Raw genomic sequence first — 23,861 nt, 5'->3', positions numbered from 1 at the left:
TGCCTTCGCCGCTGTACCAGTGGTGGGGAAGGGGAGGGTGACCCAGTTGTGCGGGAGAGTTCCCTGGTCACTGTAGCAGGCGGGGTCCTGGTAGACCTCTGCGGCGGCCCTTGGACCATCGATTTCATTCTCCCTTGGCTTGAGGAGAGAGATTCTGTTGGAGATAGGACTGCTCTCTGTCTCTGTTCTCCTTGAGAACTTCCTACAGGGATAGCAGTCCAGCTCACCTGCCAGTGCCTTGGCCGCGTATTCTGGCCCGAGGCACCTGGTGTAGGATCTGTATTCATCCTGCCTGGCTGAACAACGGTCACAGTGGTGGAAGCCCGCTGATCCAGTTGACTGCACCGACATGTTTGCAGTTGTTGTTATACCAAACTGCTATGCTCAACAAGTAGCCTGCAGACGCTTTTTTTTTTTTTTTTTTTTTTTTTTTAACGATTCACCGGTGCCGAATCAGTCGGTGCAGGGATCGGCGTTGAGGCAAGCGCTCTCAGTGCCGAGGTCGCCGTCAAGATGCACGAGGTCGGTGCCGAGTCGATCGGCGCCAGGGTCGATGCCGACGTGTAGCGCAGTTGGTGCCGGGCTCTAGACGGCCTCGAAGCTATTCCCCAGTGCCGAATCAATCTGTGTCGGGATCAGCATCGAGAGAACGCGCTGTCGGTGCTGGGTGGACCTGTTCCAAGGCCGTTGCCGATGGTAGGCACAGTCGGGTCCGAGCTGTAGGTGGCGCCGAAGATGTTCACGCCGACTCTAGGTCAACCGGGGCCGGGTGGGTGCTGTTTCTCTCAGCCTCGCAAGACGATGGGAAACCGCGATCGGTGCCGAGGTAAGCAGTCGATTCAATCGCCGTGGTCGTTGAGGGCAAGCGCAGGCGCGCTAGGATAGCCCGAGGCTTGAGAGGGGCGCTGAGCTGTTTTTTCTTTTTTTTTTTCCCGGTTCACTGACCGATTAAATCGGCGCAAAGGACGACACCACGAGCCCGCAGGGTCTCCTACAGCACCACAACAGCTCTCACACGGTGTATCAGCTACATGAAGCCTCGTGTATGAGAGTAATGGCTGCTCACTAATCCGTGAAGAGGGGTCGAATCCAGCTCTAACCAGAAAACTGACGGGGGACTATATCGAGAGCAGTGTTACTAACGCTTGAAAGCGTGATACCGTGGTTTAGAATTTATTTGGAGCACCAAATAAACCAGCCAAATTCAGACGCAAACGCTGAGTGAATTCACGACCTGTCTCAGAGATATGAGAGAGAAAGTGGCGATGGGCTACTGTGAGGACGTCCCTCTTCAGCAAGAGGTGGGCGGGACTTCCCCCTCACAGTAGGGCCCTGATAGAGCAGCTTTTGTATATTTGCTCAGAGATTGACGGTCAAAGAGGCTCTTTCCCATTCGGTAATGGTTGTCATTCAAATTGAAAGGGAACAAGAAGGTGTACTTGTATTTAAAGTAGTGGACTAATATCCCTCAACTTTGGAACATCGGACCAAAAATTAACATGAGAAACGTCATTGACATTTGCGAATAAAAAGGGCAGTATTAGTAATAACATAATAACAACCAATAATAAGGAGTTGTGTTGAACTGTCCAATTAGAAAGATGGATGCAATTACTCAGTAGCACATGAATGATTAACTTATTCATGTTTGACAGCGTTAGTGACAAGCGATCTAAAGAGCTGGATAGTGGAGTGACTGAGAGTGTAAGTTAAGTATGTACAGTGCTCCCTTGCTATAACGTGGGTCTCGGGGGACACACAATATGAGCGTTATAACCGAAGAGTGTTATATACGGAGGATGGGGTATGTGGCACCACGGGACACAGAACAACACATCTGACTAAAATACTAAATAAAATAACTCCCTCTCTATAACTCACATATAGTGAAGCAAAAATGTAACTTACCATGCATAAAGCACCATGTAATCAACGCTATATGTTTTTTATAAATGTTTTTTATAAAAAAACAAACAAAGAAAAAAAGGGTAATATTCACACGCATGGCTCATTTTAAGTAGCAGTTTGTAAACTGTAAATAGCCTGGTTAAATGGCAGTTGGAAGTTCAGTTCGAAGCGACAGACAAGCGAGAAGGAGAGCAGGTCAGGAGAGGAGAAGAGGGAATGGGCTCGTCCCAGGTTCGGCTGCCGGAAAGGGGCTGAAGCAAAGCTGAAGTTTCTCGTCTCCCGGAGAAAGATGCAGCTCCTATCGCAGCAAAAAAGTTAATACATTAGAAAGGATAACCATGTAATAGGCCTAATATTTATTTAGTTATAAAACAAATGCTGAATAAGATGTCTGTGTTATATTAAGTGCCAGTGTGTATCAAAAAGGAAAGACAGAAACAGAAGTTAGACTGAGAAGTTGTTTATAGTTTGAACAACACCGATGCTGTATTTACTGTAGAAATATTGCATGAATCAAAATGGGGGACATGCTGTAGAAGCGTTATATCCGAGGCGTGTTGTAATTGAGAGCCTTTAGCGAGGGAGCACTGTAATACATATCTAGATTTTAATAATTTGTTTTATATATAATATAAATATTTGATATAGTCATGTCAATAAAAATACATTTTTTTTAATGTATATACCTATTTTCTGAAACCGGACTTCCTGTGTAGTTTTTATGAATCAGATGAGTGAGTGAGTGAGTGACATTACTCAGGTAGGCGGTCAAACAAGCTCTTTAATCATAGCTTGGTCCCATGAAAACATAATATGAAAGATCTTTATGATCCATTTCAGACTTTGACAGGGCAATTCTCAAATTGCTTAGTTTCAGGGTTTGTCTGTAACATGTACATTACAGCCAAAGTCGGCCAGTGACGTCAATGACTGGGCACAGTTTTCAGAGCCCAACAGCAATGGCCAATGACAGCATTGGCCGATTTTGTCAGTCAATGTAGTCATAAAGTTCTAAATAACAACACTGACCTGGCAATGACGACATTGCCCAGTACTAGGCGGTCAATGCTGAAACAATTGCAAGTACAACTACTAAAATATACTGGAGGTAAAAAATAAAAATAAAAAAAAAACTGTATCTATTATAATACTTCATTGCTTTATTCAACAACATCTATTAAATATGAATAGAACCAACTATACAGATGCCACTTTAGAAACTAGCAGCATCGATTATAACAAAGAGCTCTATAAATGAAATACATTCTCAATTATTATTTCTAAATAAGAGAAGACCAATAACAGAGAGATACAATATACACCTCACTGAAAATAGAAGTTGCTAACAGCAAAAATGAAACTGTAAAATGTACCAAACTCAAAAGACTTTATTTACACAATATTTGCAACTGATCGGAATGAAAAGAAAGAGAAAAGTAGCAAAAATATGTATATGCTTTGAAGCACAAAACCAATAAAACAGTAATAACAAACAAGTTACTAGCAGATTGGGGGTGTCCAGAAAATCTAAATGCTGTGTACAGTTAATGGAGCTCCTTTAAACAATATTTGAGTTTATTTCCAAGTTTATCGAACCATTCAAGGTGTTTTAGTTAGCTTGAACTCAGACCCTGGGAATTTTTAAGGAGTTGCACTCGGTTATGCACTGGGCCTCAAACTTTTAGTGTTGCTATAGTTACCGAGCTAGTCTTGCTCTCTTTTTTTATCTTGTTATAATTTGGAAGGTGCAGTGCAATTATAACTGTTTACATCAAAAGAACAGGGGCCTCAGCTTTATATCTCTGTCTCTGGTTGTCATAGGGACAAAGCTAGCTTGGCTATTTTTAAAGATGCTGGATTATTTTTACCAGTGTTATGGTCCTACAAAGTCATAGTTGTTTATTTTGGATCTGTAACGTTTTCTAGTTGACTATTAAAAGTTTTTCTTGCAACGGTGTCAGTTGGGTGTTGAAAACAGGACACGTTTAGGTTGTGGGACAAACGTTCTTTTGGCTGAGCTAATTGTGATTGACAGAGGAAGTCAGTATACAGGTCTTTTTTTTTTTTTTTTTTTTTTTTTTTTTGTAACATGGGCCACAGTGTAAATATAGCTACCGTCCATGTAATATAAAGTTTTAACCAACACATATGTTTAGCACATATTTCAATCTTACGTAAAAACTTTTTTGAACTAACTTAACAATATAGTGTAATTTAACACTGTTATAAATGTTTTGAGGATTTTCTGATGACCTTATCTGATTGCAGTCCTTTCTCACATTTGAGTGGCGGATCTGCCTGAAAATTTCGGGATGTCCGCAATAGCACAATGAAATGCAAGCCTTGCATAAGGCTGTATGGGGGTTTCTGTAGGTCACCTCATTGGTAAAGAGCAAGAAGCATGGCAATCACATTTTAATGGAATTGTACTGAACTGTACCCTTGTTCTTTTGTGATTAGGCCTACATTTGAGTGGGTTTTTGGTCATGTTCTCAATATTGAAGTCTACTACTTATTTTTAATTTTCAAGTTAACATCTGCTTGAATTTCATACATGTAGGTGGTGATATCAGATCTCCCTTCCACCTCAACCCTCATTTTTTTAAGGCTATTGTTCCATGGTGAATCAGTGACAGGAAATTAAGGTTTTAGGTTTAGAAGGGCTGGAAATTATGATCAAGATTTCCATTACATGAGAGTAGATGTTAAACTTCATGCTGATTTGAACTCGGGTCTCGCCAAGATAAGCACCAACTAAGATGTAGCTTTACAGTAAACTAATGTGATCCATCTGCATCTCCATCCATTTTCATTGCTTTCTATCTGATGTAGATATCATTCTGTCTGGTGTTGATTGCTGAAGTGTAATGCTGGCTCCAAGGATCAGCTTATTTTGCCTCCCCAGCGCATCAGCACACACAGCGGCTACGATGCTGGCTCCAGGGATCAACCCAGTGCGGTCTCCCCAGCGCATCAGCATGACAACTGTCTGGATTGAGCCAAGTAGGGTATATCTCTGGGGTCTTCAAGTGGGCACCTTCCGTCCTCTGTGTTTCGTCGACTAGCCCACAACACCTCAAGAGGGCTGAACAGTGATTCTGGCGTCCCAGCATCACCCACCTCCATCCCCTACTCAGCTCAGCCCAGCTTACTTACCCGTACATCAGCGTTGCTTTCTTTCTGTTGTGCTTGAGATCCCCATCCAGAATCTTTCCATCTCAACCACAGCCAGTTGCTGCTCCTTTCTCCTGCTTCAGTTAAGTTCTTCACTGTGTGACGCAACTCTTGGCCACTGAACCCGACATCTCTGAGAAACCGTGTTGTACAGTGTGCCACAAATCCTCGACAACCCACCTCCACTGGGTAAACTCGGATTCTCCATCCTCGCTGTTCCACTTCAGCAGCTAGTTGAGCGTACTGAAGTTTCTTCCTCTCATACACCTCATCCACAGCATCCTCTCATGGCACTGTTAACTCTACCAGATGAACAAGGCGTGCTGATCCAGACCACAAGACAGTGTCTGGTCGAAGGTTAGTGGTGGCACTCTCAGGTGGAAAAATAAGCCGTTGACCAACATCTGCCAGCATCTTTCAGTCTCTAGCAGCTTTCAGTTGTCCTGGATGAGGCTTGGTTTTAATGCCTTTTCTTGGTGGTTGCTCTCCTGGATGGAGGAAAATTGTCTTTTCTGTGTAATGCTTTGATGGAACTGGTGGCAACTCATTGGTCAGGTTACGCTTGTCTTCCAATGCTAAGGCCAAACATCGCAGCACCTGGTCATGGCGCAAAGTAAACCATCCTGGGCTAAGACCCACCTTACATCCTGTCAAAATGTGCCTTAATGTTGTAGGTGATGAACACGAAGGACATGAGGAATCCTCACCCAGCCAATTCGAAGGGCAGCCTTAGCATCTTCCACAGCTTTCTTTGCCGTCCATTTTCTTCCAGTTTTCAACACAGGTGCTGAATCCATTACGCATTTGTCGTGTGAATCTACTAATGTCATTTTCAGTCGGACTTTGATGCACTTAAACTCCTCAGTTAGAGCAGAGATTAGTAGCTGCAGTATTCCTTTACCATAAAGTCCCACTCTGGTGAGGCAGCGTGGAACTCCGAACCATTTCCTGACGTATCAACTGATTAAAGCTTCCAGCTTCTCAACTGTTGTCAAGGAAACCTCGTACACAGTCAGTGGCCACAGCAGTCTTGGCAGTAGACCAAACTGAAAGCACCAGAGTTTCAGTTTGCCCTGTAAAGTGCTGTTGTCTATGCTCTTCAACCCTTCCACTGCTTATTGTCTAACTTCTCCCACATGAACTGTGTCCTTTAGATCCCCGTTGTACCGTCTCCCTAGACTTTCGTACTAAAGCTTTCCTTTTCCCTTTCAACTCTTAGCTTCTTTAACTTATGGGGCATGTTTCCTGATTCTCAACAGAATGGCTATGAGTGTAGGTACAGAGTGATTGTGTCTCTTCGTTTAGGAATAGGCATGCTGGATTTCACACCTCAAAATCTGTATTGTTAAGAAGACCATAATTGTTAAATACCAGAAAAAGGATACAGTAAACCTACAGAACAGTTTTTTAAAGTAAATCATCCTTAGCTTTTATTGTGTTTATTATAGACTACATTCCATCATACATTTTTTGAGGGAACTGAAAAATTATGAGGGACAGTTCTTGATGTTACTATACGTATTGGAGTGTGTTAAACCATTTAATTTGTATTTGTATAAGTGCGCCACTAGGTTGCAAATGTCATTTTAATTATTATTATTTAGTCTCATACTGAGTGACGGAGACAATACACACCTAATAGAGATGTGAAAAGCTAATGGCATTGGCAGTGGTGTGAAGAAAGACATTCGCTAAATAGGCCGTATGGATATTGGGTACGAAAAACTACCTTTCCTGGACAGTGTTTTTTCATTGTTATGTGATACCATTCTCTGGACTATGGAAGCGATGGGGAAAAAGGTACTTCGTAATCCCCATACTAAAGACGAATGACTTATGAAATTAATTGCAGCACACTTAAATAATCAAACCCGTCCAATTGCTGAGCCAACCACAGGGAGTTTAAGCATAGCAGATTGGGTTATTAACCTCAGGGTAACATGAGCATTTGTTAGTGAACACTGTTTACCCTTATTCTGGATCTAGTTGATTTCTGCAAGCGAGTTGCAGAGAACTTGCTTACACAAACACACACATGGGTTGGCAGAGGTTTTAAAAACAGAATTATTCAGAGCTTTAAAGATTATTTATTTTTCAGTGAATGTTGATGAAGCAATAAACTTTTCCATGAACAAGATCTAAATATTCAAATTTGTTTTTATAATTATGATCTAGTTATTATTATTATTATTATTATTATTATTATTATTATTATTATTATTATTATTATTGCTACGTTGCAAAATTATATTATATTATTATTATTATATTGCTACAGAAACGTTTTCCTATATACTCAATGATCTGTAAAAGAAAATGAAAAGAAAATTCAGCATGCAATTTTTTATTTTTTTCGTACAATAATCATATAAAACTTTCCTACCAGTAATTTCCAGCAAATTCTGCTTGTAATGTTTTATTTAAAATTGATATCTGTTTAAAATAAAGCATTTGATCCTTTACCATTATTAGAGTAATCAATTCAATGAATCAAGTATTGATTATAAAATATATGCAAGATCTGTTTTCTTTTCCGTGTCAGTCAGGCATTGAAGTGACCAGAGGAAGTGTTGTTTTTCTTAGGGCTTCAAATGTCATTATAGGTCCATACTAGTAGTAGTGGTCCGTAGTAGTAGTGGTAGTAGTAACTATTGTTATATAGTTCCTTTATAGGGAACAAGCTTTTTTTAACATTTTATTACTATTCTTGAAAAGTTAACAAGAACATTTTTTTATTTAGTTAAAATTAATACTAGTACAGTAATCTCTCAGGAGATAACTAAACCCGGTACCCTATCAAATTTCCTTAAAAATAAAACAAAGAAACATGCAATTGAATATAAATGAGTTTCTTTATTCCAGACATAATTTATGCAGTGTGATATTATTTTATTACTCTACGTATGGATTGTGTTATAGGAATGTACCCTAACATGGTCATTTTTGCCATTTCAAATGTTTGTTTAAATATTTAAATATTTGCCTCAGCACTATTATCATGAGACCGTGCCAGTGAAACAGACCTAGGGGAAAAATTTAGACAGAATATTTCCCATCTTAAGTGCCATCAGAACAAAAAACAAATAGATCAATAAATACATAAAGTAATTTGAAGCTACTTACTCTTTCTACACCATGTAGATCTGTCCTGCAAAAAGAGAATTTCCTACATTTCCCCTGCCTTTTGTATAAAGCTATGCAGTGTCATATGACTGCATTGTTTGTCAATGAGATCAAAAGGCAAGGTAAGCATATATGGTTTGCTGTTTTTGGCGTGTGTCTGATGACATGGTGTTTTTGATTACAGTGGATTCAGAAGATGGATTAGGAGTGGATAATTCAGGGAGCCTCGTCTTGGAAAGTGATTTCCTCCTGGGCCAGGACCTGGAGTTTGTGGACAGCGATGACAAGATCATAGGATTCGAGAAAGATTCTGAAGGTTTGTGAATGATTCAAATTCTGTGGAGGATGTACTATATTTGCAATGTATGCATATATGCATATACCGGTATATGGTGGTGTGATTCACTACACCTATAAAAGCTGTATGCAACAATCTCAGTGACTTCACAAGGGAATGATCGCATGTAGCCATGGAAAATGCTCATCCCTTAAACCAGTGACTTCCTTTACATGCTGCAGCAGCACAAATCACAAATCTCCATTACTGGAAAACACACACCTGTTCCCATTGCAACAGTTCACCGTGGGATACGTATTGCTGGCTGTGTGGCAGTCAGTTAAAATATTTGGACATAAAAATGATGTACACATAACTCTGCCCTTTTGAGTCTGAAGTGACGTGCTCAGTTAAACACAGATCCCTTTTTTTTAAATTACATTTTTAAAAAGTGACATTGGTTTTAACACTAGAGGGCAAACTGGTAATGCAGTAGTTTTGTTAAAATCTTGTGAAGTACATTATTCTTATTGACTTTCACAAAGAAAATATCACATTGCAGTGCAGCAGCATATACCAATGTTAATATCTCATGAACCATATAAGCTGGAAACTATTCATAATTCCCTTAAATACAGTTCCATTACAGGTGGTGTCAATAATTTGTAACCTCTGGCTATATCAGTGGTACTTTACACTTTTCCATATTACGTTTATAAGCCATTCAGTTTGATACAGCATATTCCTTTGATTATAACACCGGGGATGCATTGTTTTTGTGCATGTTTCTAGTTTTAGAAATAAACAAATATACTTTTAATTGATGGTGGCAATAATCTGGTTGCAAACTACAGCACAATCTTTCTTATCTCCACTCCACCTTACACAATGTTTCTGTTAACTTACATTTCACAGGTCTAACGTAACTAATATGCCAAATCACACCAGATGATATTGAACAAACACAGACTTGTGATCAGTGTTTGTGGTAGTGGGCTGTAGCAGGATGTAAAGGTTATGATTTTCACAAACCAAACTGAAACCCCTCCTTTCTCTAAAAAGTCAGGTGAACCAAAGTTCACAAGATCCTTGCTGTAATACAATACAATATGTTACAAGTTTATATGTGTATTAAAAGAGATGTTGTTTTATATATATATATATATATATATATATATATATATATATATATATATATATATACACACACACACACACATCTAATATTTAAATTTATCTCTATTTTTCCAGTTTTTTTCAGTAATAATACTGAATGATGGTTTGAAACCGGGTTATAAGATTCTATGGAACCTTTATGGTATAAGTCTTTAAAAAAAGGCCGCAGTTGTAGCATTCAAAAGAGAAGCTAATTTAGGTGATATTTTAGTTCACAGTAAACATAAAAGAATAACTTGCACTAGTACATGTAAAGTTTGTAAATACATGGACAAAAGTGGAAATATAATTAAACATAAGAACACCACATATCCACTAAAAACTAATACCTACTGTAAAAATAGCAATGTTGTATATGGAATAGCCTGTGAAAAATGTGATGAAATAAAATATGTTGGAAAAACTTGAACAACTATATATAAAATAATTGAGAACCACCTTTCATTAATTCGAAATAAAAAAAAAAATGAATGAACCAATAGTACAGCACTTCACCAGTCAAGGACATGACATAAATGATGTAAAGTTTGTAGTATTAGAACAGCTAAAATTAGACAATGCGACATATAGAAGAATAAAAGAAAGTAAATGGATAAATAGACTGAATACGATTATGCCAGCAGGACTCAACAGAAAATAATTAACTAATTAATTCCAATATATATATATATATATATATATATATATATATATATATATATATATATATATATATATATATATATATATATACACACTGAGTGTACAAAACATTAGGAACACCTGCTCTTTCCATGAAATAGACTGGCTAGGTGAATCCAGGTGAATGCTATAATCCCTTATTGATGTAACCTGTTGAATCCACTTCAGTCAGTGTAGATGAAGAGGAGACAGGTTAAAGAAGGATTTTTAAGCCTTGACACAATTGAGACTGTGGATGGATTGTGTCTGTGTGCCATTCAGAGGGTAAATGGGCAAGACGAAAGATTTAAGTGCCTTTGAACAGGGTATAGTAGTAGGTGCCAGGCGCGCTGGTTTGAGTGTTTCAAGAACTGCAACGCTGCTGGGTTTTTTCACGCTTAATAGTTTCCCGTGTGTATCAAGAATGGTCCACCACCCAAAGGACATCCAGCCAACGGCAGGCCAGTGGTCGAAAATGGCTCATTGATGAAAGAGGCCAAAGGAGGCTGATACGAATTGTGTAGAGCAACAGACTCAGTTAGTCAACTGACAGTCCAGTACAACATTGGCGCTGAAAGACCCATAAAAGAATGCACAACTTGTTGTACCTTGACACGAATGGGGTATGGCAGCTGACGACCTAACAGACTTCCACTTCTTTCAGCAAAACACAAGAAACTGCGGTTGCAGTGGGCTAAGGAATGAAAAAACTGGACACTGGAGGACTGGAAAAACATTGCCTGGTCTGATGAATTCCAGTTTCTGCTGTTTCACACTGATGGGAGGACTAGGGTATGGAGAAAACCACATGAGTAAATGCATCCATCGTGCTGCCTGTCAACATTGCAGGCTGGTGGTGGTGGTGTGATGGTGTGGGGCGTGTTTTCATGGCACACATTGGGACCCTTGATTAAAAGTGGAGCATCGCTTGAATGCCACAGGATATCTGAAAATCATTGCCAATCAGGTGCATCCCTTCATGGCAGCAGTGTATCCATTTGCTAATGGATTTTTGCAGCAGGATAATGCCCCATGCCACAAGGCTAGGATTGTCCAGAAATGGTTCCACGAACATGACAGTGAATTCAGCTTATTGCAGTGACCTGCCCAGTCACCAGATCTCAATACATTTGAGGATCTGTGGGATAAGATGGAACGAGGTATTCAGAGTAGAGATCCACTACCAACCAACTTGACACAACTGTGGGAAGCATTGGAATCAACATGGGCCAGCATCCCTGTGGAATGCTTTCGACACCTTGTAGAGTCCAAGCCCCTACGAATTAAGGCTGTTCTGAGGGCAAAAGAGGGTGTAACTCAATATTAGGAAGGTGTTCATAATGTTTTGTACACTCAGTGTGTGTGTGTGTGTGTGTGTGTGTGTATATATATATATATATATATATATATATATATATATATATATATATATATATATATATATATTTTTTTTTTTTTTTTTTTTTTTTTTTTTTTTTTAAAAATGCTAAAAAATTAATTATATTTGTTTAATTCTAAGTTTAACAAATCAAGGCTGCTCGGGATGCGCTGGGGAGGCCAAATCAAGGCTGATCCTCAGAGCCAGCATTGCATGATAATATAAATATAAGTTTATATAAAATAATGTTAATTAGAATTAATGTAGATTTAAAGATGCAAGTAAAAATGATGTCACAATATATAGAACATCATTACATCATGTAAGAATAAATCATAGATTTGAATATAAACAATAAGAAGAAGTTGTCATGCCATCAAACACCTATAAATACCTCCAATGTTTTGATTCAAACACAGGCTCCCTTATGAAAGATATGTACAGCATATCAATGTTGGGCTCTCTCTCTCTCTCTCTCTCTCTCTCTCTCTCTCTCTCTCTCTCTCTCTCTCTCTCTCTCTCTCTATATATATATATATATATACACAGTGGTTCTCAAAAGTATTCACCCCTCTTGGACTTTACCACATTTTATTGTGTTACAACATGGAATCAAAATGGATTTAATTAGGAGTTTTTGCAAATGATCAACACAAAAAAAGTCCATGTCAAAGTGAAAAATAAAATCTACAAATTGTTCTAAATTACAAATATAAAACATAAAATAATTGATTGCATAAGTATTCACCCCCTTGAGTCAATATTTGGTATAGGCACCTTTGGCAGCAATTGCAGCATTGAGTCTATTTGGATAAGTCTCTACCAACTTTGCACATATGGACACTGCAATTTTTTCCCATTCTTCTTTGCAAAATTGCTCAAGCTCCATCAAGTTGGATGGGGACCTTTGGTGAACAGCAATTTTCAACTCTTTCCAAATATTCCCAATTGGATTGAGGTCTGGGCTTTGACTGGGCCACTCCAGGACATTGACCTTTTTGTTTTTAAGCCACTCCAGTGTGGCTGTATGTTTGGGGTCATTGTCCTGCTGGAAGTTGAATCTTCTCCCAAATCCCAGGTCTCTTGCAGACTTCAGTAGGTTTTCCTCCGGAATTTCTCTGTACTTTGCTGCATCCATTTTGCCCTCTATCTTCACGAGCTTTCCAGGCCCTGACGCAGAGAAGCAACCCCATAGCATGATGATGCCACCAACATAGCGCTTAGCGTTGAGGCCAAAAGGCTCTATTTTGGTCTCATCATACCATAGAATCTTCTTCCACTTGGTCTCAGAGCCTCCCACATGCCTTCTGGCAAACTCTAGCTGAGATTTGATGTGAGTTTTTTTCAACAATGGCTTTCTTTTTGCCACTCTCCCATAAAGGCCAGTTTTGTGAAGCACCCAGGCTATTGTTGCCATATGCACAGTGTGTCCCAGCTCAGCCGTGGAAGACTGTAACGCCTTTAGAGTTGTCAAAGGCCTCTTGGTGGCCTCCCTGACGAGTGCCCTTCTCGCCCGGTTACTCAGTTTTTGAGGACTGCATATTCTAGATAGATTCACAGTTGTGCCATATTCTATCCATTTGTTAGTAATGGACTTTACTGTGCTCCAGGGGATATTCAGTGCCTTGGAAATGTTCTTATATCCTACTCCTGATTGGTGCTTTTGAAGAACCTTATTCCAGATTTGCTTTGAATGTTCCTTCATCTTCATGATGTAGTTTTTGTTAGGAAATGTACTAACCAATTATGGGACCTCCCAGAGACAGGTGTATTTAACCTGAAATCATGTGAAACACCATAGTTGCACACAGGTGGACTCCATTCAACTTATTATGTGACTTCTAAAGACAATTGGTTGCACCAGAGCTTATTTAGCTGTGTCATAGGAAAGGGGGTGACTACTTATGCAATCAGTTATTTTCTGTTTTATATTTGTAAATAATTTAGAACAATTTGTAGATTTTATTTTTCACATTGACATTATGGACTTTTTGTGTTGATCAGTGGCAAAAACTCCTAATTAAATCCATTTTGATTCCATGTTTTAACACACTAAAATGTGGAAGAGTCCAAGGGGGGTGAATACTTTTGAGAGCCACTGTGTGTGTGTGTGTGTGTGTGTGTGTGTCTCTCTCTCTCTCTCTCTCTCTCTCTCTCTCTCTCTCTCTCTCTCTCTCTCTCTCTCTCTCTCCTCTCTCTCTCTATATATATATATATATATATATATATATATATATATATATATACACACACACACACACACACACACACATACAGTTTGAGTACACCTGCGTGAAACAAGGTTTTTTATGCTTATCTATGCATTTAACTGTATAAATTTGTATATAAACACTTAACATTTCATTATATGATACGTGTACTTATATAAGCTGATAATCATAAGTGAATTGCATTCAAAAATGTAATTTTTAAATGAAAATGTAAATCTTGTCAATTTCAATGAAATGGTCACCCAAAGCAAGGGGATTTCAGTCTGAAGCCCAAGTCAGTTAAAAGTCTGAAGTGTGTATAACACGGTGTTAGAACACTGGCCTAAGTATAAATGTGTCTTTGTTAGATGTTCTCTGAGTTAACTAGGATGTTACCTAATTAACCTTTTGTCACCAAATATTGTTAACAGGTGAGGGTCCATGATTACTATAAATATAGATAACATAGGCATTTCTCATTCCTGAATGTAAGGGCGCAGAAAATGGCAAAATATGCTCCGTTAAGCAAAGAAAAAAGATAGTCTATAATTACTTTAATAAATGAATTTCAATCTTTAAGACAAATCGCAAGAACTTTGCAAGTGTCTGTAACTGCCATGAAACAATTTGAGGACCATGAAACAATTTGAAGAAACTAGCACTCATGAGGACCGAAAAAGGTCAGGCAGGACAAGTTCATTCGAGTTTCAAGTCTGCGAAACCGGCGATTAACTGCCCCTGAAATACAAGCTCAGCTAAATGCTACTAGAAGTACAGATGTTTCAACATCAACTGTTCAGAGGAGATTGTGTGAAGCTGGCCTAACTAGAAGAATTGCTGCAAAGAAACCATTGTTAAGAGTGCAGAATAAGAGGAAGAGACTTGCCTGGGCCAAAAAACACAGAAACTGGACGTTTGAGGAGAGGAAGTCGGTCTTATGGACCGATGAGTCAAAATTTTAACTATTTGGGTCCAACTGCCGAGTTTTGTAAGACGCAGAGAGGGTGAGTGCATGAGTTCTGCATGTGTGGTTCCCACTGTCAAGCATGGAGGAGGCAGTGTCATGGTCTGGGGTTGCTTTGCTGGTGACAGAGTTGGTGAGCTTTACCAAGTCCATGGCAAGCTCAACCAACATGGCTATCATATCATACTTCAGAGGCATGCCATGCAATCAGGAGTATGGCTAGTTGGGCAGTCCTTCATTCTTCAGCAAGATACTGACCCGAAACACACCTCAAAGTTGTGCAAGAACTATCTGGCGAAGAATGAAAGTGAAGGACAACTCAATCTAATTACCTGGCCTGCCCAGTCTCCAGACCTCAATCCCATAGAACTTGTATGGGACGAACTAGACAGAAGAGTCACAGCAAATCTACCCACAAGTGCCCTACATCTCTGGGAATTGCTGCAGAAGAGCTGGGAAGACATGTCGGGTGATTTCCTGCTGAAACTTGTTCACCGAATGCCTCGTATTTGTGAGGCTGTTATTAAGGCACAGGGTGGCTATTTTGAGGAATCCAAGATTTAGAAACAATTTTCAGTTTTCTTGAACATTGCTTTGATACTCCTTATGTTTTGTTTTGTATACTGTAACGTGTTTTCATTTTCAAATATTTATAGAAAAGTATACGACGTAAAACATTGTCAGTTATGAAAAAAAAATTAGTTTCCAGCAAGTTTACTCAAACTTTTGACTGGTACTGTTTGCGTGCGTGTGTGTGTGTGTGTGTGTGTGTGTGTGTGTGTGTGTGTGTGTGTGTGTGTGTGTGTGTGTATATATATCTCATCAACTTTCTGTGTGATTATATTATCCTGGGTCTACAATATATTCCCTCTGCAGCATATCTCGTCAACTTTTCATATTAGTTTACTTTCATATACCAGTGTGTTAATAAAGTATTGAACAAAGAATGTAGGGATTTTTCATAAGCCCTTGTATGAAAGTAGTAGGCGAAGTGATATATATATATATATATATATATATATTATATATATATAAGCTATTAAAATATATAAGCTAAAAATAATGAAATAAACAATCATCTCAACCATATCAGGGTTTGATATTAAACATTGCCCAGCGGCCCGGGGCCGGTAGAGGTCACAGTTTGGCCAGTAGTTGTGAAGCACCATAGGCCCAGCTGGGCCGGTTACATTTTTACTGTGCACATGTCTCTATTTCAGGAAAATGGGTCAGTGTGCCAAAAAGCTGAAAAAAAATTACAGCCCACTTTTTTAAAACAAAACAACTCGATTTCTGATTTCTTAATTTATGGGCATTAGTTGATTAATCGAGATTAATCTGTAGATTAATCAGTCCAAATTTTTAATAAAGGTAACAATCTTATAGCGGCTGTCCTGCTTAGTAATACTTTACAAAAATCAATAGAATCTTAAAAAAAAAAAACAATAAGCTCAATGGGAATTTGGTCTTTTTAAAAGCATTTTTATTATCATTTTTATTTTAGTAAATGTAACAAATTTTCACAGAACAAGCGTTATTTTGAGCCACTGTCACATACCTGAAAACACAAGACACCTAAGCTGCATTTCCAACATCGGTTGATTGATACCGTTACAGCGGCATACTTGGCTTCCTGTACTTCTTTTATTGCACCTAGCAGAACCTGAGACACCGAAGATTCTGAAAGTTTAAGATTCTGAATCTTGTTCAAGGTACCCGAGAATACCGTATTGGTGGTGTATACCTCCCTTTTTAACAATCTCCAGTTTTTCTGAGAAAGTCCTTGAAAATGGATTCATAACCAAATCGACACAATATCTCTACTGTCTGATGACATTTTTTTATTATTTGTAAAAAGCAATTTGAAATATTACTTTGAAGTTCACAGTATAATTCTCAATAAATGTCTCTATAATAAGCAATATCACGTGAATTCAACTATTCTTACACTGCTTACCCTAGCAAATTTATGTCCCGCCTCTGCTCACTAATGATTGGACACCTGCAAAACCAGGGCAGATCTTTGACTTTCTCATTGTTTAAACTCCCAAGACAGTCAAATGAAACAGAGAATACCTTCAACGGTTTATGTTCCACCACTGCTCACTCATGATTGGACACCTGCATAACAAGAGGCAGATCTTTGACTCTCCCATTGGTTAAACTTGCTCAAGACCTTCAGCCGAGAATATCTTCAACTGTTTATGTCCCGCCTCCGCTCACTTATGATTGGATTGCCGCAAAGAAAATGCAGATATTCTATTGGTTGATTTTATTTTATATAAAAAAATAAAATTACGCACGATTAAATTGTAAAAAAAAAACAAATGAATCTCCGATCATCTCTTTAGTTGATTAATCGGTCCAGTTAATCGGAGCAGCCTTAATTATTTTATTACTACATTGTGTCTAATTGTATAATACATTGGTATGAGTGATGCAATTACATTGTGTTAAGCTTATTTGTTACAGTTAGTAAAAGAAAGAAAGAAAGAAAGAAAGAAAGAAAGAAAGAAAGAAAGAAAGAAATGCCCTTGGCTTCACAAATGCAGTTCGGTTGTTTTTTTTTGTTGTTGTTGTTTTGGTCATAACCAACTTGTTTTGAATCAACAACTTGTTTTGAATTGCACAAAAACTATTTAAAACTTTTAATGACTTCTACATGTATAAATTATAATCTGTCTAGTTTGTTTTTGAAATAAATAATATGGAAATGTGATCTCATAGCAGCTTGAAGTAATTATTCACACATCTGCTGGGAAAGATTTGGTTCTGTTTAAAAGCCTGCATCACAAGTATCTAGAATATCTGAGTGATTGTAATGCTAAAAATCAAGGGTTGCAATATGGCAAGAACTTGGCTAAAAATTACACTGTGAGATGCCTTCAAGGGTACTTGTAACCAGTACCTCAGTACGTAGTAATATCACACATTGGCCAACACAGCCATTGTGTTAAAGGATGAGCCGCTTGCACAGGCACCCACTATAAATGCCCCTGGTGAAGCCACTAAGATCCTTCTGTTTTCTCAAGATGTTGCTGAACTGTTGCGCACAGCTCTCACACAGATTATATAGGTCTAGTTGATCATAGGAATACGTTATAGGCGAATTTCGGATGCCTGTGACAAAAATAAATGCTCAAAGTTATCCGAACCCCATCACCATCGTCATCTAGATCATGATCATCAAGCACACCATGACCGCTGTCATCATCATCATTACCATCATGATGAACGTGGTCATTATCATCAGTCAGAATCACCATTATGGCCAATAAACATTATTACTGGGCCTAAAGAACAAAATCCAGTAACGCTCTCCAGCTTTTTTCAGTTGCTACAGTTTTCTGCTTTTTTCATTCTCACACTGGATTTGCACAGTATGACTTGAGCTGGATGCTGGAGGAAACTGCTTTGCTCAGTACTCAAGCCTGTTTTAAATTTATTGCAAGCTTATTTTATTTGTATAACCAATAGATGCCACACAGCTCTCTCCTGTAAGTAAAAAGAGGTGGAGAGGTAACGCTATACATCAAAAATAGTCTTGAAGCCCAGGTGTTAAATCTAGAAGAACAAAACAACACAGAATCAATATGGGTCAGAATAATGGACAAAAATTCAAAGGGCATAATAATAGGGGCATTCTGTAGACTGCCAAATTCAGACAATGAGCAAAATAATCTGTTATACAATGACATTAGAAAAAGACAAGCCATATTAATGGGGAATTTCAACTTTCCCTGTATAAAATGGGAAATCTCGGTGGGGAGCACGAGATACTAAATTGAAGTGGTGGAAATGACAAATGACTCCTTCTTAACGCAATTTGTCAAGGCACCGACTAAAGGGGAGGCATTCCTTGATTTAGTCTTTTCAAATAACAAAGACAGAATAACTACAGCAAAGGTCAGACAACCATTGGTTACAACATGGTCTCATTTGAAGTGCTTTTTAAAACTCAAAAAGTAATGACTAAAGCTAAGGTTTACAATTTTAAAAAGGAATGAAACATAGACTAACAGAAATAGATTGGAGTAAAATAGAGAAAACATTCACAGAAAAGGCCTGGCTTTTTTTTTTTTTTTTTTTTTTTTTTTTTTTTTTATGTTGTACTAGAGGCGTAAAACAATTAAATCTCATAAGTAGTCAAATCGAAATCTAAAACAAAATGGTTTAATAGATCAATTAAAAAATATATTCAGAGAAAAAAGGCACTTTACAGAGTGTTTAAAAGTACACAGAAAGAGTACTTGGAACTGCAAACACAAGTCAGAAAGAGAGCTACAAATAATCATTGTTAAGGGGGCTAATACCAATAATACCAATGGACCACCATCATAAAGTGCTTTACAAGATACGAGACTAATGACATAATCATAGACGAAGAGAAAAGAATAGCAAATATACTAAATGATTACTTTTTACAAATTTTTACAAAGGTGGATACGGACAACATGCCCCACATGTCGACCTGTTCCTATCCAGTTTTAAATAACTTTAGCATAACCGAATGCATGCACACGGATTAGGGAGTGGTTAACATGTAGAAAGCAGAAAGTACTGATTAGATGAGAAACCTCAAAATGGAGCGAGGTAACCAATGGAGTACCACAGGGATCAATATTAGGTCCTCTGCTATTCCTAATCTACATTAATGACCTAGATTGTGGTATAGTAAGCAAACTTGTTAAATTTGCAGACGACACAAAAATAGGAGCAGTGGCAAACACGGTTGCAGCAGCAAAGGTCATTTAAAATTATCTAGACAGCATTCAGAACTGGGCAGACACACGGCAAATGACATTTAATATAGAAAAGTGTAAGGTACTGCATGCAAGCAATAAAAATGTGCATTATAAATACCATATGAGAGACTGAAATTGAAGAAGGAATCTATAAAAAAAAGACCTAGGAGTTTGTTGACTCAGAAATGTCTTCATCTGGACAATGTGGGGAAGCTATAAAAAAAGGCCAACAAAATGCTTGGATATATAGTAAAAAGGGTTGAATTTAAATCAAGGGAAGTAATGTTAAAACTTTACAGTGCATTAGTAAGACCTCAGTTCTGGCTACCTCACTACAAAAGGATATTGCTGCTCTGCAAAGAGTGCAAAGAAGAGCAACCAGAATTATTCTGGGTTTAAAAGGCGGAGGCTAAAATAATTGAATTTATTCAGTCTTGAACAAAGAAGACTATGCGGGTGATCTGATTCAAGCATTCAGAATTCTAAAAGGTATTGACAATGTCGACTCAAGGGACTTTTTCGACCTGAAAAAAAGAAACAAGCATTAGGGTCACAAATGGAGATTAGATAAAGGAGCATTCAGAACAGAAAATAGGAGGAACCCGCATGAGGAAAGACTAATTTAAATTTATATTTAAAAAAAAATAATAACAATAAAAAAAAACATTTATTTACAGATGCAGTTGCTGAGATTGTCATCCCGGTCTATTCACTGAGCGATGATGACTGTTCAAGCTACAACCGGCTTAGCATGGAGAGTGATGCTGAGGACCCCAGTTACACAGAGAGTGACCAAGAAGAGAATTATCACCACACACTACAGCACTACCTCTCCTGCAAGCAGTGTGGGCAGCTGTTAGACAACGCCATTGGAGGCCTGGGCCTCTCCACTCCTTACTGCCTGAAATGTGGGGCGGACAGTGCTGTTGGAGGGGAACCCGAGGAAGCTCACCCTGCCAAGAAAAAGAGCAGCTCCAACCAAATCAACCGGAAGGTTTACCCCTGCAAGGTGTGCAACTTCTCCTCACACTATTCCAACCACCTGAAACGACACATGAAGACGCACAATGGAGAGAAGCCTTTCAAATGCCTGCACTGTGACTATGCATCAGCACAGCTGGTCAACCTGCAGCGGCACATGCGCACCCACACAGGGGAAAAACCCTTCAAATGCAAGTACTGTGCCTTCGTCTGCAACTCCATGGGCAACCTCAAGAGGCATGAGCGCATGCACACACAGGACAAGCCAAACAAGTGCAACCTTTGCGATTACCGAGCCAGCAACAGCCGCATCCTCAAGAGACATATGATGGGACATGAAGTGGAAGAGCCTCCCTTGGAAACTGAAGGTAAATACTTGCACCACAAGGTAGAGTTTCTTTTTTTTTTCTTTTTTTTAAGGAAATAGATCCTAGGTAGCAAGATAAGGGACCTAATTTTGACACTGTTGCAAAGGCAAATTTTAGAAAAGGAGTAGAACTATTTAATTGATTGTCCTCGGTACAAGGCTATAGTGGAGGAACTGCATATACTTCTGTATGTGTGTAAATGGAATGTACTGGCAATTAGGTTCCATTTGTTTAAGTAATAATGGTCATTTTTAATTGTGCAATGATGTGTTCTGTTCTATTTTCAGATGCAGTTGTCTCAGACCTGACCCTCCATGTAAACAGCAGCACTGACTTCCTCCAGAGCTATGCAAGTCTAAAACCAGAGATGGATCCCCACAGCCTGCTAGACTCTAGGGATGTAACAGAGGAATCGGAGACCCTCCCTGAGCTCCTGTTTCCCTTCACCTGCCGCCTGTGTGGCCTGGTGTTGGATGATGGTTTTATGCATGAAGATAACTCATCCAGTCAGATCTGTAGCAAGTGTGGTCTTGAGGTGCTTTCCCAGGAGACCCCCAGCAGCCCAGAGAAAACAGAAAAGGTCTTCTCCTGCGCATTGTGCTCCTTCATCACACATTACCCCAACCACCTAGCCCGGCATATGAAGACGCATAGCGGTGAGAAGCCTTACAAGTGCCCACAGTGTGACTACGCCTCTGCCCACTTTGATAACCTGAAGCGACACCAGCGGGTTCACACGGGTGAGAAACCCTACAAGTGTGATCTGTGTGACTACGCCTGCGGCAACCTGGCCAACCTGAAGAGGCATGAGCGCGTCCATTCTGGCGCGAAGCCCTTCAAGTGCAGCGTCTGCAACTACAGCTGCAACCAGAGCATGAACCTGAAGCGCCACATGCTGCGGCACACTGGGGAGAAACCCTTCAAGTGCCAGGAGTGCCCCTACACCACAGGCCACTGGGACAATTACAAGCGCCACCAAAAGAAACACGGTCACTCCACCGAGGGCTGGACTAAACTACCCCAGACAGAAACAGGGGACGAATCGTAGTTAGTTTCCTAAAGAGGAGGGCCAGTAAATGGGTAATTTATGCCAATCTTGGTCTTAGAATAAAACACAAGGTTCAACACCATTTTCTTCCAGTTTTTCCTTTGAAGTGTTGCAGAGAGCCAGCATTCATTCTGTCTTATACCTATCAGTTAGGCATTGCTTGGTGCATGTTCTTACTATTATAAGTTTTGCCGCCTATGGAATAGGTGCTTTTTGAGTCACAGAGGTTTCTAAAAAAGTTAATTTGGATGGCAGGGAGTTGCCCAGCGTAGCTCATGAGCTTTTGTTCTTTTAATACATTCTCAAAACAATTGGTAAATTGGAATGTGTGTATTTTGTTGTTGTTGATGGAAAGGCCATGTAATAAACTTGAAACTTCAAGTCATCCACATTGATTTTTAAAGTGCTTCTATCATTTTATTTTTATTATTACTACTTGTGTCATCAAAATTTTGTATAACAAGGACATTTATTCAATTGAAATGGCTGGGCCTGTTAGTGGGATTTTTTCTTCAGATTAAGGTTGCTAATTTAAAGAGTTGACAAAATTTGACATTTTCACAGGAAAAGAGAGTGCTGCCAATTCACGTTGGTGAGTAAAAAGATACGGTGGGCTGATTCCTACTGAAGTCCAGACCAAAGGCTAGGGCAATGTATTAGGGAAGGCAAATATAACACAATACTTGTGGACACCCCATGGAGTTCACTGTTCTAATCTGAAGGGGAGGCAGTTTCTTTCAATGTCATAGAGTTTATCCTCAGAATATATGATGAGTGTCATATTTCTTAAATTATTTTTATTGTTAATATAATTTAAACAAATCATCCTAATTTTATTTTTATAGGAATATTGCAGGATTAAACCTCAAATAATGCATACAACAGAAAACTAAATGTAAAATTAAACTTTACCAATCTGAACATTTTTAGCTAACAATAGTATTGTAAAGCTAACATTTACCTTTGAAGAGTATCAGTATTTACTAATAACTAGTATAGTGGTAATTGTGGAAAACTTCTTCAGATGTTTTTATTGAGTAGGAACTAACGTTTTCAAAATGTAAAAAAAAACAAAAAAAAGACAGAAATCTTGCAAGTTACAGTTTGGGTGCACGCATAGGTTTCATGTTTGGTCAAAAATGTTTTTAAATAGCAAGCTGTTGGTTAGGATATTTTCTAATAATACCATTACTGATAATAAAACATCTTGTTTGCTAAAACCTTCCAACACTAATGAAATTATGCAATATTTTTATTGATTGTTGCTAACAACTTATTTATTGTACTACTGTTATTTTCTGTGTGTGAGGCGAGAGTGTATTAAATGGAATGTCCAGACAGTAATTTATGTGTACAGAAATAAAATAATTTATTTTTATTTTCTATACACAACAAAAGGATTAAATAACAAACAAAAAAACAAAATGGTGTGAGGGAAGGAGTGCAGGGGTGAAATCCAAAACAAACTGATGACTCGTCTTTAATTTGTCTTCGTGGTGACCATAAACAAAAAAAGACAAAAGAAATGTTAGTATTTCAAAAATCCCGCTGCACAAAACCAGTCTCTCCCTTCACCCGTTACTCCGCCTACTTTATTTTCGGACCAACCCCGAACACAGTAGTACGTTCCCTTTAGTATGTAATGTCCCGCCTCTGTAGTCAGTGGAACACCAATCCCCAACCGACACGTGTCCTTCTCCTTCACTTGACTCCAGTGGCTGGAAGTTACATACTCGTACTTCCGCCCCTCACCAAGGTGCCGCCCCTCAAAAGATGACTTTTGCCATGGTCACGAGATCTTGGTAAGGGAAGTCCCGAGTTGGTTTGATGCCATCTACTGTCGGGAGGC

The 23,861-nt window shown here is 38.8% G+C and overlaps 1 protein-coding gene across 1 annotated transcript in view; it reads left to right on the top strand.

The window, feature by feature from the left end:
- LOC121317316 (zinc finger protein 513-like) overlaps positions 1-23,377 on the top strand; it is a 31,999-nt gene extending 8,622 nt beyond the window's left edge. The window contains exons 2-4 of the mRNA XM_041253122.1: positions 8,390-8,521; positions 20,293-20,964; positions 21,252-23,377. Of these exons, the coding sequence (XP_041109056.1) occupies positions 8,390-8,521; positions 20,293-20,964; positions 21,252-22,012 (1,565 nt within the window). The 3' untranslated portion in view covers positions 22,013-23,377. The remainder of the gene's footprint in view (positions 1-8,389; positions 8,522-20,292; positions 20,965-21,251) is intronic.
- The last annotated feature ends 484 nt before the right edge of the window (positions 23,378-23,861 follow it).

Source organism: Polyodon spathula, chromosome 6 (genome assembly GCF_017654505.1).
Source record: "Polyodon spathula isolate WHYD16114869_AA chromosome 6, ASM1765450v1, whole genome shotgun sequence".
NCBI lineage: Eukaryota > Metazoa > Chordata > Actinopteri > Acipenseriformes > Polyodontidae > Polyodon > Polyodon spathula.
This window is presented reverse-complemented; position numbering and strand designations above follow the sequence as displayed.